Below are 17,716 nucleotides of genomic sequence, written 5' to 3'. Positions count from 1 at the left end.
ATGGAAGAAAACAAGTCTACAAGTAGATCATACATATAAAGATCAAATTATTTTTCAGCAAGTGCATCAAAAATTCAATGAGGAAAGTCTTGTCAACAAATAGTGCTGAAACAAATATTCATATTAAAAGACTTTGATTCCTATCTTACACCATACAAAAAAATTAACTTGCATAAAGATAAACCATAAAGTTTCTAGTAGAAAACATAGAATAATACCTTTGCAACCTCAGGTTAGGCCAAGATTTCTTAGGGAGGATACAGAAAGAATTAATCATAAAAGAAAAAGTTAATAAATAGAACTTCATAAAAATGTAAAACTTCTGCTCATCAAAAATCATGTCAAGGGCTTCCCTGGTGGCGCAGTAGTTGAGAGTCTGTCTGCCTGCCGATGCAGGGGATGCGGGTTTGTGCCCCAGTCCGGGAAGATCCCACATGCCGCGGAACGGCTGGGCCCGTGAGCCGTGGCCGCTGAACCTGCGCGTCCGGAGCCTGTGCTCCGCAACAGGAGAGGCCACAACAGTGAGAGGCCCGCATACCGCAAAAAACAAAAACAAAAACAAAACAAAAAAAATCATGTCAATAAAGTAGAAGAGAAAGCCACAGATTGGGAGAAAATATTTACAACATATATATATGATGAAGGACTTGTATCATAATAAAAAAATACCCACAACTCAATAATAGGACAAAGAACACAATTTTTTTAAATTATCAAAAGTCTTTGAATAGACACTTCTAAAAAACAAAATATGAATGGCCAATAAGAGTATGAAAAGATAATCAATATAAATAGTCATCAGGGGAATGCAAATTAAAACCACATTGGTCCCATTACCTGCTCACTAGAATAACTAAAATTTAAAAGTTGACAACACCAAACACAAGGATGTGGAACTATCAGAAATCATACTACTGGAATTGTAAAATGTACAATTTGGAAAACTGGTAATTTCATAAAAAGTTTAACATACATCTACCATCTGACCCAACGATTCCTAGATACGTTTAGAGAAATTAAAATATAGCCACAAAAACCTTGTACAAGAATTTTCATAGCTGCTTTATCATAATAGTACAAAACTAGAAACAGCCCGGGCATCAACTGATGAATAGATCAACTATGATATAGTCAATTGAATACTACTCAGTAATAAAAAGAAATGAATTACTAACACCTGCAACAACATGGATGAGTCTCAAACATGCTGAAAAACACTAGACACCATAAAGCACATGTTGTATGATTCCATCTATAAGACATGTCAGAACAGACAAACTAATCTATCATGACAGAAATCCAAAGTTATTGCTTCTTGGGGCAGAATAGTGGGATCAACTGAGAAAAAGCATAAGGGAATTTTCTGAAGGGATGGCAATGTTCTGTATCTTGATGAAACATGAATTACAAGGGTACATGCATTTGTGAAAACTGCTTGAACGTTACACTTAATATCTGTGTGTTTCACTGTACGTAAATCATACCACTATTTTAAAAAGATTAAAAGTACATTGGCTTTGGAATCACACAGGCTTCAGCTCTGCCACTTAACAGCGCTGCGACCTTAGCCAAGTGTTAAACTGTCAGTTTCCTTATCTGTAAAATGGGGACAACAAGAGTTGAGAACAACTTCATAGAGTTGAAAGAATAAAGGAGACAATGTTTTAAAATCATTAGCATACAGTAAATGCTCACTAAATATTAGCCCAAAAAGTTAGAAGCCCTTCATCATATATTTCAGCAACGAAGAAACATGCAGTAACAGCTAGAGCAGCTAAATACTTGGCAATTCACATATACTATCTAACTTATTTTTAAAAACAACCCTTAATAGGGATTACTATTGTTTTATGGATGAAGAAACTGACCTTCACAGGTTGCCTATGGTCACTTAGCAAGCACTGGCAAAAGCCAAGATGCAGGGCTTCCCTGGTGGCGGAGTGGTTGAGAATCCGCCTGCCGATGCAGGGGACATGGGTTCGTGCCCCGGTCCGGGAAGATCCCACGTGCCACGGAGCGGCTGGGCCCGTGAGCCATGGCCGCTGAGCCTGCACATCCAGAGCCTGTGCTCCGCAACAGGAGAGGCCACAACAGTGAGAGGCCCGCGTATCACAAAAAAAAAAAAAAAGCCAAGATGCAAACTCTCATGTTCTGCACCACACCGTGTCCATTAGGGTCACTTTCAGCAACATGACCTACAACTGCCAGGACAGCACAATTCATGTGAGAAGCTTACTTAAGGCTCCCTACATTCTTGATAGCAGGGTAAAAGGGAGGCCAATTCAGATAGCTTGATTAGTGAATGGAGGCAGGGCTGCAAGCAGAAGCCTGAAAATGCTGCTCTAAGCTTTTACCCTATTTTTTGGCTTCAAGATCATTCCTGATACTTGAGGATACAGGTTCCCATTCCTTAGACAGCAATTCCAAGATAAGAGAATTCTGAATGTAAAATCTATCATCTAAATGGGAAGCTGTAGCCTGGGTGACTCAATTTGACAGAATAGCTTGGAAGCTTGGCAGCTGAAATGAGAGTCACAGATTTTAAAAATATATATATATTTCATTTCTTAATACAACAGCCTTGTTAAAAAAAAAATTAAGGGATAAAACCTGGTTGTCCAGTAGTTAGGACTCTGCACTTCCACTGCCGGGGGCCCATGTTCAGTCCCTGGTCAGGGAACTAATATCCCACAAGCTGCGGTGTGGCCGATAAATTAATTAATTTATAAAAATTAAAACAGAAATAGTGAAAGTTACTCTGTGATACCACCTGCCCAAAGATATCACTCTTAACTGTTCAGTGTATCTTCCAGACTAAAATTTACCTTCTCCTTAATGATTCTATAGTATTCCATCACATGGATAACTACAATCCATTTTAGTCCCCTATTAAACTTTTGAGCTGTTCCTTTTTTGCTATTATAAATGCTGAAAAGAGTACCTGTGAATATACACTTTGCACACCTTTCATTTCTTATAGGATAAATACCCAGACATACTAACTGCTAAATCTGCAAATTTAAATTTAAATTTTAAACTGCTAAACCTGCAAGAATAAAGCCAAAATTTTTAGTGTTGACAGATATTGTTAGATTACACTCACAGACTTCCCGTTTTCCCACACCTTCATCTGCACTGTTAATTATCATATTCTAATGTAGGAACTGGACCAACAAAAAAAAAGATATGTAACTTCAGATACAGAAGCTAAGAGTCTTAACTGACCTGTATGCCCAGAAGAGGTTTATGAATACTCATTAGGGACTGAATTGCTATACTCTCCTCAACATACTTAGAGAACCCCAAGATTTTGAGAGAAAACACCAATTTGTAAAACTATGTATAACTCTGAAGAGGGTGGCTTTAATAATCCAGGGTTTCCCTCCACTACCTAATACATTTGCCTAACACAGCATATTTTCTCCTTGGTGAGACATCAGAAAAGGAAGAGAAGAATTCCCACACATCCCCCTTTGTTATCATATACTGAATTTAAACAACCACTTACAGCTTTTTTTAAAAAATGAAATGAAGCACAGGTTTATAGGAATCCTTCTCTGCTCTCAAAATATTACTGCAAGACTGCTCCCACAGAAATAATTTCAGCAACCTATCCAATTTCAGAGTTTCTTCTCATTCCTTCTTAGTCATCCATTACATATCTCCAGACCCAGATGTTCAAGCATTCCCTGAACCCACCATAGATAATGGCAGAGATCCATGACTATCCAAGGATCCAACAAGAGCCTCTGAATGCAACTATCTTTTCATCAACTGTAAACAAGTCCTAAACTCTTGGCTCCACAGGGAGTCTCTATCAAGTCAGTATAAACTCTGAAATAGGGGCAAAGGTCAAGGGGATGAAGCTCAGCCTAAACTCTGGATCTCATCCCACCCCCACCCTATTCAAAAGAATTCTTATCAGAAAGGAACTCCCCAGCAAAAGGCCACATTCAGGAGACGTGATGTTGCAGTGATCTAGCAGATTCAGCTGAAGCATTGGAAGCAAGGCTCTTGGAACTGTTATGAATGTGAAATACCAATATCACAAACAGAATGTTGTGAAGGAAAGGTGACATAAAGGGGAAAACCAAGGGAACTATTCTTATGAACTTATCTTCATTTGTTTCAGGAAAGAACCTGTTTGATAATACATAGTGGAATAATCCTGAACCTCAGAAGAAATCTCTTTGGGAACCTATTCCACAGTGAATTACTCTACTTTACATCCAAGATAATTCTAATATATGCAAAAGAGCCCAAATGACACTTAGAAAATAGTCTTTATTCTGTACATAAAAGGTCCCATTATATATGTTATAAATCCTTATACTGCCTTAAACTCTTCCATTACCATCTGAGACTTGTCACAGTCAAGAGAGCTAGAAACAGGAGAGAAGATTCATTAAAACAGCAGCTATGAAGTCCCAGATGTTTCTCCACTGTGTACTTTGGGGTGAGTCATTTAACCTCTCCAGGCCTTAGCACTCTCATCTGTTAGGATAGGCATAGTATCTTTTCAAACAGGTTTTATGAGTGCTTAATGAAAAATGCACATGAAGCATTTAATGTGTAATAAATATTAGCCATTATTATTATATACTACTATTATGTAGTAAAAGTCACATATCATCAAATTTTGTGTCTGTCGTTCCTGACTAAACCAGAGTCCCTTGAGGGCAGGAACTGAGTCTTAGGCTTGGCACACACATCAAAGGGAAAAAGAGAAATGGGGAGGGAAGGAAACAGTGGACTAGGTATTACAAAGTCAAACTTAAATTTAGATATTTTATATGCTATAACCAACCCTTCTCACTCCCACTGAATATGTTCAAAGTACGTAGCACATAAGGAATACCCCAAAAATGTTAATTTTCTTTGATCTCTAACACCCAACCTTAAGTTCATTATCTGCAGAGCACACCTGGGTTTATATAAACTATTTTCGAGGTCAAAAATTGTGACATATAGTTTGACAACTAGGAATAGACCCATAAGGACATGGTACAGAATGTTGGAATGAACTTATGGGTAACTCTAGCTGAGATGTACATTTCTCTTTTATAGCTTGAAGGATCCACAAAAAGTCTCCTTGGGATCCCAAAACACTTGACAGATGAATGCAAAGCCAGAGCAAACTAGTGATGTTAGGCTGTCTTATTCTGAAGCTGTTTTTTAAATTGCCTGTGCATCCCACATCACTCATGGATCTCTGCCTGGTGGGCATCTATCAGTATGGCAACAGAGGGCAAAGATTAATTTAACTTTCAAGTCTCTTCTAAAATGCTCATTTATCCAGGTCTTTGTTCAGTAGGGGAAAATATATACGTGTGTGTGTGCGCGCGCGCGCGCGTGTGTGTGTGTGTGTGTGTGTGTCTGAGTCAGCAAGAATCCCAAGTATGTAGTCTTTTAAAAGACTTCCCTGGTGGTGCAATAGTTGAGAATCCGCCTGGCAATGCTGCAGGGGACATGGGTTCAAGCCCTGGTCCAGGAAGATCCCACATGCCGAAAAGCAACTAAGCCCGTGTGCCACAACTACAGAGTCTGCACTCTAGAGCCCATGAGCCACAACTACTGAAGCCCGCGAGCCATAACTACTGAAGCCCGTGCACCTAGAGCCCATGCTCTGCAACAAGAGAAGCCACTGCAATGAGAAGCCCGTGCACTGTAACGAAGAGTAGCCCCTACTTGCTGCAATTAGAGAAAGCCCACATGCAGCAACAAAGACCCAACGCAGCCAAAAAAATAATTATTTTTAAAAAGTATCATAGGATTTATAAATAAATTAAATTAAATGGTAATGGCAGGTCTTTAATTACACAAATTTCTTCCTCAGCATGCTCTCTATAAGACCTTGCTACTGACCAAAGAGAAAGTGCGTAATCTGAGTATTTATTTTAAACAAGCAGAGGGTTAACTCCTTTAGTTTCCTAAGAGGTTAAATAAATGGGTTGGCAGATGGTCATTTTGGTTACCTACTGCTGGTTGGGCGAAGAGGCCCAAAACACCCTAACAGTCAACCAGATGGTAAGAACAGTCTTGGCCAGCAGTACGTGAGCTCCACTCCTTTGAGGGAACTATTTACTTGAAGTAGTAACTTACACCTGCTAACATCTGGAATGATTTATCTTTGTGTCATTAGGCAACACAGGATAGTTTAATTGAATAAAGTGGTTACAACAGCCATTAGGTACAGAAAGACTGAGAATTTCAACATTATGCTACATAGCCTAGAATAGCATACACTTAATAGTGTTTACCATTTGCCAAGCATTGTTCCAAATGCATGTATTACTTCCTTTAATCTCCACAATAGCCTTGTGAAGTAGAAGTACTTTTTTATTGTCCCCATTTAACAGATGAGAATACTAAGGCACAGAGAGGTTAAATAACTTAGCCAAGATTACAGAGCTAGTAAATACTGAAGCCAAGTTGAACTCAAGCAATCTTGAGCCAGTGTCCATGCTCTTAATTCAGAAGAGTTTTGGCTTATATAAAAAGCTAAAGGGCTCACTTGAAATGCAGACAAAAAATTTATATAAAACTATGTTCACGGCTTCCCTGGTGGCGCAGTGGTTGAGAATCCGCCTGCCGATGCAGGAGACACGGGTTCGTGCCCTGGTCCGGGAAGATCCCACATGCCGCGGAGCAACTAAGCCCGTGAGCCGTGGCCGCTGAGCCTGCGCGTCCGGAGCCTGTGCTCCGCAACGGGAGAGGCCACAACAGTGGAAGGCCCGCATACCGCAAAAAAAAAAAAAACAAAAAACAAAAAAAAACTATGTTCACTGTGGCACTATTTATAATGTAGAAAAAACTGCAAACAACCTAAATGCCCAATAATAGGTAAATGGTTAAATAAACCATGGTAAACTTATTCACTTACAGTGAAATATTATCTTGCCATTAAAAATATTTATGAAAACTGTTTCATGACTTGGGACAGTGTTCCCAATGTAATGTTGAGTGGGGGAGCAGTGAACAGGATACAAAATTGTATATATGATTTCTAACCACGTAAAAAATAAGCTCAGACTCAAACTGGAAGGACATATTCTTAAATAAGAAACAATGGTTATTTCCAGGTGGTGGGATTAGGAATGTTTATAGTTTTCTTTTAGTGTTTTCCACAATGAACACGCATTATCCTACCATCAGTTTAAACAAAGGCAATTTTTCTCTTTTAATCAAGCTGCACGAAAATCCTCAAGCAGTTGGTATAAACAGCTAAAAAGCTTTTAATCTGTCTAAACTTCAAGTAGTTACTTTCCTGGGCATAATACCCTTTGAACACCAAACAACATAGTCAGCACATACCAAAAAGAATGCTCATCTTCAAATTTGGAAACTGAATTAGAATACGAGTATTTTCAATTTTGGTCAGTGTTTATTCTCTAACTATTTGTAGGATTATTTTACAAGAAGAGAAATGGATTTAACTATTTAGAGGCCAAGAACCCAGGAATGGTTTTGCTGAAATAGAATAAGGGACAAAAGTCTGACTAGGGAGGAAGAACAGCTGTTGCTAATCCAACTATTTACCCTTTGACCCTCTATCTGGCCAATAACTGAACAGTATCAATTGTTTTCCTGTATTATATGCTGTTTACAAGCCCTGAGAGGCATGAAAGGAATTAATAATTTAGCCTAGATAGCTGACAGCCTTCACTGGGGAGCCCCTTGTCTGTGGGACAGAAATCAGAGCAAGTAACTGTCCTGAAGTCATAGGTCCCTTTACTGTTCCTGTTTTATAGCCTAATTGGTCCCCAAACATAAATCAATTATTTCTCCTGTTTTAAGCAACAACGACTTCTATTCTCTAACTTCCCTTATATCAAGTCAGTCCTTGTTCTCTTGAGTTTTACAACTATACGGTAAGCATGATGGCTGAGGAAAAAACTCGGGGAGCAGGGCAGACTAGTGTTATTTGGAAACAGAAGCACAGAAAGGTTATGCTGTTTTGAACTTCTCTTGACCTTTGACTGCCCTTGTCCCTTATGCTAATAGGCAGGGTACAGAGATGCTTCTTGTAGAAATGAACTTAGCCTGAACCTGTGCTGTAACAGTGGACTCCAGGAAGCCCAGGAATCATAGGAAGGCAGCCAGAGTGTGAGGAGCTGCCCATATTCTAAGCATGCTACCCATATTGTCTATCACAAAAAATGTAGGGGAAAAAAAAAAGGCTATACAAATATTACAAAGTCAGTCTTTCCTCATCCAGTTCCAACATGTTGTCCCAAACTTGCTGTCTACAACCACTGCCAAGCAAAATGGGAAATCAGCAACAACGGTAATTCCTGGTCCAAAATAAGCAAGTATGAGCAGCAGGCCTTCCTTATCAGGAATTTGGGGGGTAAGGGAGACATTGGAACCTCTAAATTCCAAGATGCATCACAAAGAAAACCCTATTATTCTCCATCTAATGTGCAGAAGTTGTGAAATATTAACATAGATGTTATTCCTTCCCAATCAGAAGCCATGGAATTTGTAGTATCAACAACCATAACCAACTTTTACACAACACATGTGTATAGCCCATTTCAGTCTTGAGGTGTGCTATGACTTGGTAGGACTGAGCATGCTCAACTGAACCCCAAGATTGACTCAGAACAGATGATAAACTTTCGTTTCTTCCCATTCATTATTATAATGTCAGATCTTTATTTATTTCTTCAAAGAGAAAGACGAAAAATACTAACGTCACAAAAATAACATGGGGACTACTGAAAATATTGGCCACATAAGCTAAGTATGATTTTTAAAAGAAAAATGATTTTTTTAGGTAACTCCCATTCTATACTGATATATAAAATTATGATTCAGTATCTGTTCATTCTCATGGAATGGAGAGGTCTATAAAGCACAATATCTAGCTAGAGAGTCTATGCAGAAATGTTAAATGAGTTAGCATTACTTGGCCCAGAAAGAACAATAATCTAATAATAATCTTCATAAGGATATCAAGTGCCTTTCCTAGAAGATAGGCATGAGTATTTTCAAATTGTTACTAAGTGCAGAAAAAGAGAATAAATTTGGATACTATGTGCTAAATAAAATAGAGGTTTAAAAAAGCGTATTTTGAAATCATTCCAGACAAGGAAATATTTTCCAATAGACTATTAATAAATTAGGGCAGGACATAGATTTATTTATTTGTGTATCCCTGGAGCCTAGAACTGGGCCTGCTGCAGAGAACATTCAAAGTTAAACTGAATTCTCAATTATCTGGCTTCTTTTATGTGTAGTTCTATCTGAAAGATCACAGGGCATGTCAATATCCTTCCTAGTGTTCAAAAATGCTTCTAAGAGAGGACCATGAGTCGAGAATTTACTTTTTCCTCCTCCTAAATGACGGCTATTCATAAGAGAAAGACAGTGAAAATAGAGTGTTCACTCACAGGTAATGGGATGTCAGGTAGGAAGGTGCGGTAAACTGAGCCTATATTACCTACAAAGCTGATTCTGAACTTTATGACTTGTAGAAAGACAAATCTATTTCTCTGGTGTTTGATAAGCATTATGAGACTTATTTTGTCTTGCAATTAATAAGTTAGTTGAACAAACATGAATGTTTATACTATTAAGGTGTGTGAGGAAAATATGAGAAGGTCCACAGCTGATATTAGTCAGGATGGTGAGAAGGTGAACTTTATCGCTTACCTCAACAGCAGAATGGTGACCAATAACCAGCCCCATGACCCTAACAAGTACAAGAACTAGAAAAAAAAAACTCTAAATCATCTCATGGAGTCTCAATCTAAAGTATCATTCGACCTTTTGGTATTATAGCAAAATAAGGTATGTATACACTGAATATTCTCCATATCCCAGAATGGTGTATGCCACATTATAAGAGCACTATAAACACAGATGATTATCTATGATCAAGACTTATATAGTCCTGAAAAGCATCATTTAATTAGACTTTGAAATGGTCATTCTCATACCTTAAACTTAAGAATGTAGATGAAGATGCTTTAGAAATTAAACTTAGGTATGAAGGTTATCAACTATAAATACCTAAACCTTTACATAATCCTTCTTTGAAAGAAATTATATCAAAATTATGTCAACATTTTAAAAAGTGGTTGTGGGTATATGGTTGTATGTGCGCATAAAAGAAAGCACGATTTTTGTTGGTAGTGGTTTCATGGGATGATGGAGAACAAGAAACTAGTATTAAATAGAAATTTTCAGCAAAGAATTTTCTATTAAATGGCTAGACTCCGGCCACCAAATAACATTAGGAGAAGAAAAAGAAACTATAACTAGAAAAGATAGAATGCCCTCCCCATAATCATAAATTAAAGTGAAATAAAATCTGTCAATAGGTCTATAAATGACATCTTAAAGTTATACATTTCAAAGTACACACACATACACTTTTCTTACACATGAACACTGGGGAACACTCAGAACTTACTAGTGCTTGGGTCAAGCTCTGCCAATTCGTCCTGACAAAAACCTAAAGAGAAAACAACAGGAAAAAAAGATTACAATTCATGAATTACTCCAAGGTGCCTCCAAATATGAAAAATCAAGTATCATATAGCGGGAAAAAAAATCCAGACTCAGATGTCAAATCTGGATTTGAATCCTACCTCTGTAACATTTAGCTACTGTACATCCTTCTTTGAGCCTCCATTTCATCATCTTTATATAAAAAAATGGAGATAGTAACAGCACTTATCATGGAGTAGTAATGAGGATTAAGTGGGACACTGATATAAAATGCTTATTTAGCACAGTCCCTGGCACAGAGGAGCTCAATAAACAACAGCACAAGTAATTATGAGTAAGCATGCCAAAGTTAACTGTAAAAAGTTCATAATAAAATTACAATGTACTTAATACTCATCATGTTCTACTATGTTATCAATGAATTATTTTGCAAAAGAAAGCAAAATATACAAAATATGAACTTATAAAATATCAAACAGGATAATTTTACTTAAAATTTTCACAGGTGCTTAAGAATTTTACCTATACACACAAATGGGAGCAATTCTTCCATTAATAAATATGCTACGCAAGTTGGAATAAATACGTCTCAAAGCACATTTCAGGCCCAAAAAATCTGAGCTACATCTTTCTGATTGGTGTGTAACTATCACACTGAAGAGAAAAATCAAGCACAGTGAGTGGCAAACACCCAGTAGATGTTCTATACATAGGTGATGAAAGTTCTATTTTCCTGGAATGACTGCTTACTCTCTCCAGTTTGCCTTCTACTCATCCTCAGAAAAGCTTTTTCTTGCCTCCCTTATCCTTGTCTCATACACAAGGTCAAAGGCCCGTTATAATTATCTATAATGCTTTGTGCACTCATCAGCAAGGAATTATTGGCTCAATAATGAGCCAATCTGATGCCTCTACTAGACTGTTCCACTAACAGTGTTCCACCACCCCAGGGGAAGGGGCCTGGCCTGTCTTGTATCCCCATTATGTATCCCCATTATGTCTCATAAGCCTAGTACAAAGTGGATGTTCAATAAATATCAACTGTAGTATCTCAATGGTAAATTCAAAAACAATGGAGCAAAACTAGGACTAGAGGGATATAAGAACATTTTCTGTCATCAGAGCCACGCAACCAGAAGCCAAAAGAGCAACTGAGCGTCATGTGGAGAAGAAGGATTCAAACACAAGTAGACTGTTTAAACACCACTTTTAAAGTCCTTGCAATCCTGGGCATTCACCAAACAAGCCACAGTCCTTCTTGGTAAAGAACTATTCATCATCCTTCAAGACCCAGCTCAAATATGACAACTATGAAACACGGAAAACAGAAGAGGCCTCTCCTGCATTCAAAACTTAAATAACTGCCTCCTCCACTAGACAGTGAGCTCTTCAAGAGTAGGGACAGTGCCATATCCATCTGCAGAGCTGCTTCTACGCCCGAAACAGTTGCCGATACATTACGTAAGGTGCTCAAATGCAGGATGAACTAAACAGAAAACACAACCCTGCCTCTAGATCACAGTCTAGGGGAAGGAAGTCACAGGATCAGAAAATCTAAGTCTAGCCTGAAAAGTGTGTGGAATGTCTGAATGAGGAAATCTGATCTGGAAAACCAGAGTTTGGAAGCTGCTAAAGTGGATGAGATGCCTAAAAAGGCTCACCTCAGAGCAACTTTAAACTGTCTCTACCTAAACACACGGGGATCAGAAAAGCTGTGGAGAGATGCCAGGCAATGAGGAAATCACTCATTACACATGGGTCCAATACTGAACATCCTGCCAGAAATGAAACTGAGAATACGCACTCACTTAACATAAATAGACTCAAAAATAGGACAAAAAACATGGGAAGGCAGAATAGTATAATGGGCAAGTTATAATTCAAGCCACTTTTAGTTTAGTCATATGACTTTAGGCAAGTCACTCCCTATTCTGGACCTCAGATTCTGGACATTAAATGAAAGAGCTGTACTAGAAGTCTCAAGAAAAAACAAAGCCTAACACATTTTCTGAAAACAGCATTCGGAACTCAAAGTAACTAGATCAAACACAAATAAAGAGAGGGTGACTAAAAAAAAAGAAATACTATGAAAAATAGTTAAAGTGGACATCTATTGCTTTTATCTGCCTAGAAACCACTCCCCCTTTCTGGTTAATGGCATTCTGATTTTACTTTGGAGACTTATCCCTTTTACACTTTCAGTTGATATGACCCAAGTAGGATTGACCCTAACCCTGCTATAAACTGGGATTAAGAACAGCACTTACCTTACAGGTCTGTTAAAAGGATTACATGAGATAGTGCATGTAAAGACTTTACACAGTACTTGACAAAGTCAAAGCTCAACATATGTGAGCTTCTACTAGCTAACTAACCCCAAGGGTCCATCCAATCTAGTGCTGTATCTGTGGTGCCAAAGAGGAGATTATAGGAGGGTTAACTATTGACTCATTCAAGACACCATCCTCAAAGACCTGGAACGGAACCCCCTAACATCACTAACGTAGTTTAATTACTTGCTGTTATTCTTGAACCTTTTTTTATATTTTCAGCCTATAAATTGCTTGATCCAATAATTCCAAATGTAGTACGCTACCCCCCAAGGAAAGAAGAACTCTTTATATTTGCCTTAAAACAAATTCCTCCAGTGGTCACAAAGATCCCTGATTATGGAAATTCAGTAACTATGTCTACAGTCCCTCCATCCAGCGCTGAGACCACTGGATAATAATGTTGTCTCTGGCTTTACAGATCATCATTAATGCAGGAGGCCTGAGGAGATATGGAGAACAATGTTAGCCTATCTCCTGACAAGTCAATGGAATGGCTAGATCGGGCTACCATTCTCAAACAGTCTCACCCAGATTCTCAGCAACCAGATCTAGCTAGCAAAATGATTCCTAGCTAGAAGAATCCAAACCACTGCTAGAAGTAACCTCAATGTGTGTTCAATTCAATTCAACACAGAGGCAAAGGATATCAGAATTGTTCGGTAAAAAGCAGACTCCTGAGGCACATAAATACACAAATATAACCCTAAAACCTTCTGCCTCACAAAATACAACACATTAAACAGATTAGGAAATGTTCTGAGAAATCCAGAGTCTTTGGCTAGTGACTTAAATTGCTTTAAAAAGGGAGAGACACGAGACACAGATTGGTTCCTAAAATGATAGATATACCATTAAATCAGCATGCTCATAAGCAATTTGAAATTTAGTACAAAGCTTATATATATTCTGTTACCATGGTTTAACTTAGAAGACAGATGCACAGTGAAAAGGACATGGGTCTGAGTTAGAGTTGGATTCAAATCCCATATCTGCCACTATTTTTGTTTAATTAACTACCCTATAGCTACTTCCTGAAATGGGGATAAAAATAACCATGTTCAACTGTTGTGAGATTTGGTGAATATATATAAATAACCTACTTTATGGCAAGAGATCAATAAATGGCTCTCAGTCTAGGAATTTTCTTTAAATACAAAGGAAGATCCAGTTGACAAGCTTTTCTCCAATAGGAAAGAATATGGCAAAAACAAAAAGATCAGTGACTCCTTAATCTGTGATTGGCTACAGTAATAGATTTTGAAAATATTGATTTTTTTCTTTATTTACTATTTTTGGCTATAAAGTTATACATTTACCACAACAGGATCTTAAATAAACTTTGAGTATCCAATTTTTTTCCACATGTGAACAAATAAAAGCTTATGGGTAATGCCACTTAACAAATTCAAGTCTAAAACACTAGCTAGGGCTTCTCTGGTGGCGCAGTGGTTGAGAATCTGCCTGCCAATGCAGGAGACACGGGTTCGTGCCTGGTCCGGGAAGATCCCACATGCCGCGGGGCAACTAAGCCCGTGAGCCATGGCCGCTAGGCCTGTGCGTCCGGAGCCTGTGTTCCGCAACGGGAGAGGCCACAACAGTGAGAGGCCCGCATACCACAAATAAATAAATAAATAAATAAAATAAAAATAAATAAATAAAACACTAGCTAATTGTAATCTATGTGTTTTTTACAAAAGCAAATTAAATATTACTCTAGGAATGTTTTAATTTCATTCAATTTGACTGTAGGAAGGCAGCATGGTGCAGTAAAGACTTGGATCCTGGTCAGGATTCTGACAATCTACTCTGAAGCCCACAAGGCAAAATTAAGGTGAGGCCCTTAAAAGGCAAAATTCTATAATTTTAATCAGACATCTCATCTTTCCCCAAAACAGAAATCACATATTAACATTAGTTTAAATGTTTTAATTAAATATGAGATATAACATTATTTTACCTAGTCAACTTCAAATTTCATGTACTTTAAAATGTGAGATATGAAGTGAAGCAGAGCTTCCAGAAGGAAGTCAGGGATCTAGGATTCTGAAACTATTCTGCCTTATTAGGTTCCCTACTCTGTGATCCCAATTCCCTCTGCTTCCCACACCAAATCACCACCAGGGCTACTGACCGTGAATTCAGGTTTTAGACAATCTTGTTTTCCATACTCCCTAAGAAAAAAGCTAAAAATCTTTACCCAGGATTTGTACTGATACACAAGGGTCACTCACTGGTACTTTCTGGACCAACAGCTCTGGTCATCTGTGTCAGTTTCCCATCTGCTTTGTGCTGCTGATCATGATTAGGTTCCCAATGAAACTCTGTGTCCTTCTTTCAGTCAGATCTGGTCTCAGCCCTAACTATCTCCAGCCTCAAGGTTGAGGCACATCCAAGTATCCCAGCAAAGGTTGCTCAGTAAATGTTGAGGAACTACTTCTTTCTCCAAAAAGCAATGATACTAAACCACATGCTACCACAATGAAGTTCTTGCGAAAATATCAAGTTCTAAGAGAAATTAACAGTTTCAGTATTCTCTGCCTTCGAAGTCTAGACCAACAGTGTCCAATTGAAATTCCTACAATGATGGAAATGTTCTCTCTCTTCATTATCCAAAATGATAGCCACTAGCCACATGTGGCTATAAGCACTTGAAATGTGACTAGTGTGACTGAGCAACTGAATTTTTAACTTAATTTAATTTTGATTAATTAAAGTAGCCACATAAGGCCAGTGGCTATTATAATGGAAAACATAAGACTAGAAAAAAAGTCTTCCCTCTTCTAAATGTATTATGCCACCTTTTGGACTCTGTTGCAGCTTTAAAGTAAATGAAATATGGAAATGCTTACTCTAGTGTTATTTACTAACCAATTCATAAGTTTATCAGTTGTTATCAGAAAGTAATTCCATCAGCCTAGCAAATATTATAGTCACTTACTCCCTCAAATATTAAGTACCTGCCCACACTGTAGTAGCTCCTAGGCCTGGAAGATACAGGTATCAGTAAGAATGACCCTACTGTCAGAGAATGAATAGTCCAGAGGGGTACAGAATAAAAATTAACTATAGAGCACAACAATATGAATGTACTTAATGCCACTGAACTGTACACTTCAAATGGTTAAAATGGTAAATTTTATGTTATATATATTTTACTACAATAAGAAAAGATTAAAGCCAAATGAAATAAAGATAGCAAAGGAACTTCCCTGGTGGTCCAGTGGTTAGGACTCCATGCTTCCACTGCAGGGGGCACAGGTTCAATACCTGGTTGGGGAACTAAGATCCCACATGCCACGTGGTGCAGCCAAAAAAAAAAAAAGATAGTGAAATAGATAATAACATTAAAAAAATTGGGCTTCCCTGGTGGCACAGTGGTTGAGAGTCCGCCTGCCGATGCAGGGGACAGGGGTTCGTGCCCCGGTCCAGGAAGATCCCACATGCCGCGGAGCGGCTGGGCCCGTGAGCCATGGCCGCTGGGCCTGCGTGTCCGGAGCCTGTGCTCCGCAACGGGAGAGGCCACAACAGTGAGAGGCCCGCGTACCGCAAAAAAAAAAAAAAAAAAAAAAAAAATTAATGGTAGGGAGTGAATGATGGACAGATTGGGACAAGGTGAAGCTGGGAAGCACTGTAGAGTAGTAAGAGCATATATTTTGCTATCAGAATAGGTTTGAGTCCTGGCACCATCACTTACTACTGTGTTAACTTAGGAAGTGACTTCACCTATCTGAGCCAATTTCCTTATCTGTAGATTGTTGTGAGGATTCAATAAAATTATACACTTAGAGCAGTGGAAAGCACTTAAGAGCCGCTATCAATATTAGTGAGAACAGAGTAGCAACCATGGGGCCAGGGGCATGTGCAAGGGATAAGCATTCACCAGACAAACAGGTCTATTTGAGAAACATATGCAGAGGAAGCCACATGTAAAAGGCATGAACAGAGGAAGTGAACAATGTTACCTGGTAATGTGATTTGACTGGAGCCCCAGCCAGGGCCATATCATAAAGGGTTTTAACTGCCATCCATGGGGAGTTTTTGGCTTTTATTGTATAGGCAATAGTCACTGAGGAAAGGAAATACATGGATACACCTAGGAAGTGTGTCAATACCAGCCCAACTCTGACTAACTTCAATATAGTGGTTCTAAAATTTCAACCAGGTAACTAAAAGCATAAGCGTTAAAAGGATGGGAGGAAAGCGCTCTGAGAGGGTAGCCAAGATACACATGGCAAACCATCCACAGCTCCTGAAATTCTAGGAACTCTTCCCATTTTTCAGGGCCCCTGCCAACTCCATCTCCTATACTGCTTTTGGTACAAAGAATGGCTTGGGTAGTGGCTGAAAAGGAATGTAGCTTTATTTATTTATTTATTTTTTGGGGGGGGTAACAAACATTAGCTAGCCAAACCATGGCCTGCCTTACAGTCCAGTTTGCAGCCTACAATTTAGCCCCAGACCAAAGCAAATACAGAAACACTTTTCTTTAGATTGGCTGAGCATTAAATTCACATCTGCCTCTTTCCTTTCTATCCAGTGAGTGGGATGCCACTTGCACCATTAGCTTTTGTTTCTCACAGGCAACCTGATAAACTATACTTCAGGAATAACAGAAAATGCTTTTGAATACAGAGACAGCACCACAAGTCCACACAGCAAAAGCTGGCTGGCAGAACTTCAAGTCATATTTCCCTTTCTCCACCTACAAATGTCAAGGTCACATTTTTAAAACTGCAACAAAAACAAAGCCCTTTCCCTAATGTCATTTTTTTTAACATGAAGTCTTAGGGGCAGAAAAAAAGAGTGGGGGGAGGAGAAGCCAAGGATTCTCAATTATATAACCTATTGTGCCCACATATTTGCTCAGCTTAAATGCTGCTTACAAGAAGTGTCTACATTTCTATGGAAACATTAATAAGTTCCAT

The 17,716-nt window shown here is 38.5% G+C and overlaps 1 protein-coding gene across 2 annotated transcripts in view; it reads right to left on the bottom strand.

Annotated features, from left to right (window-relative positions):
* NR6A1 (nuclear receptor subfamily 6 group A member 1) overlaps positions 1-17,716 on the bottom strand; it is a 210,284-nt gene that overhangs the window by 168,747 nt on the left and 23,821 nt on the right. For both annotated transcript variants that reach the window (XM_059073100.2, XM_059073101.2), the window contains exon 2: positions 10,421-10,462. In XM_059073100.2, the coding sequence (XP_058929083.1) occupies positions 10,421-10,462 (42 nt within the window). The remainder of the gene's footprint in view (positions 1-10,420; positions 10,463-17,716) is intronic.

This window comes from Kogia breviceps, chromosome 8, assembly GCF_026419965.1.
Source record: "Kogia breviceps isolate mKogBre1 chromosome 8, mKogBre1 haplotype 1, whole genome shotgun sequence".
NCBI classification, from domain to species: Eukaryota; Metazoa; Chordata; class Mammalia; order Artiodactyla; family Physeteridae; genus Kogia; species Kogia breviceps.
Note: the sequence above shows the minus strand (reverse complement) of the source record. Positions and strands in the feature narration are given on the sequence as shown.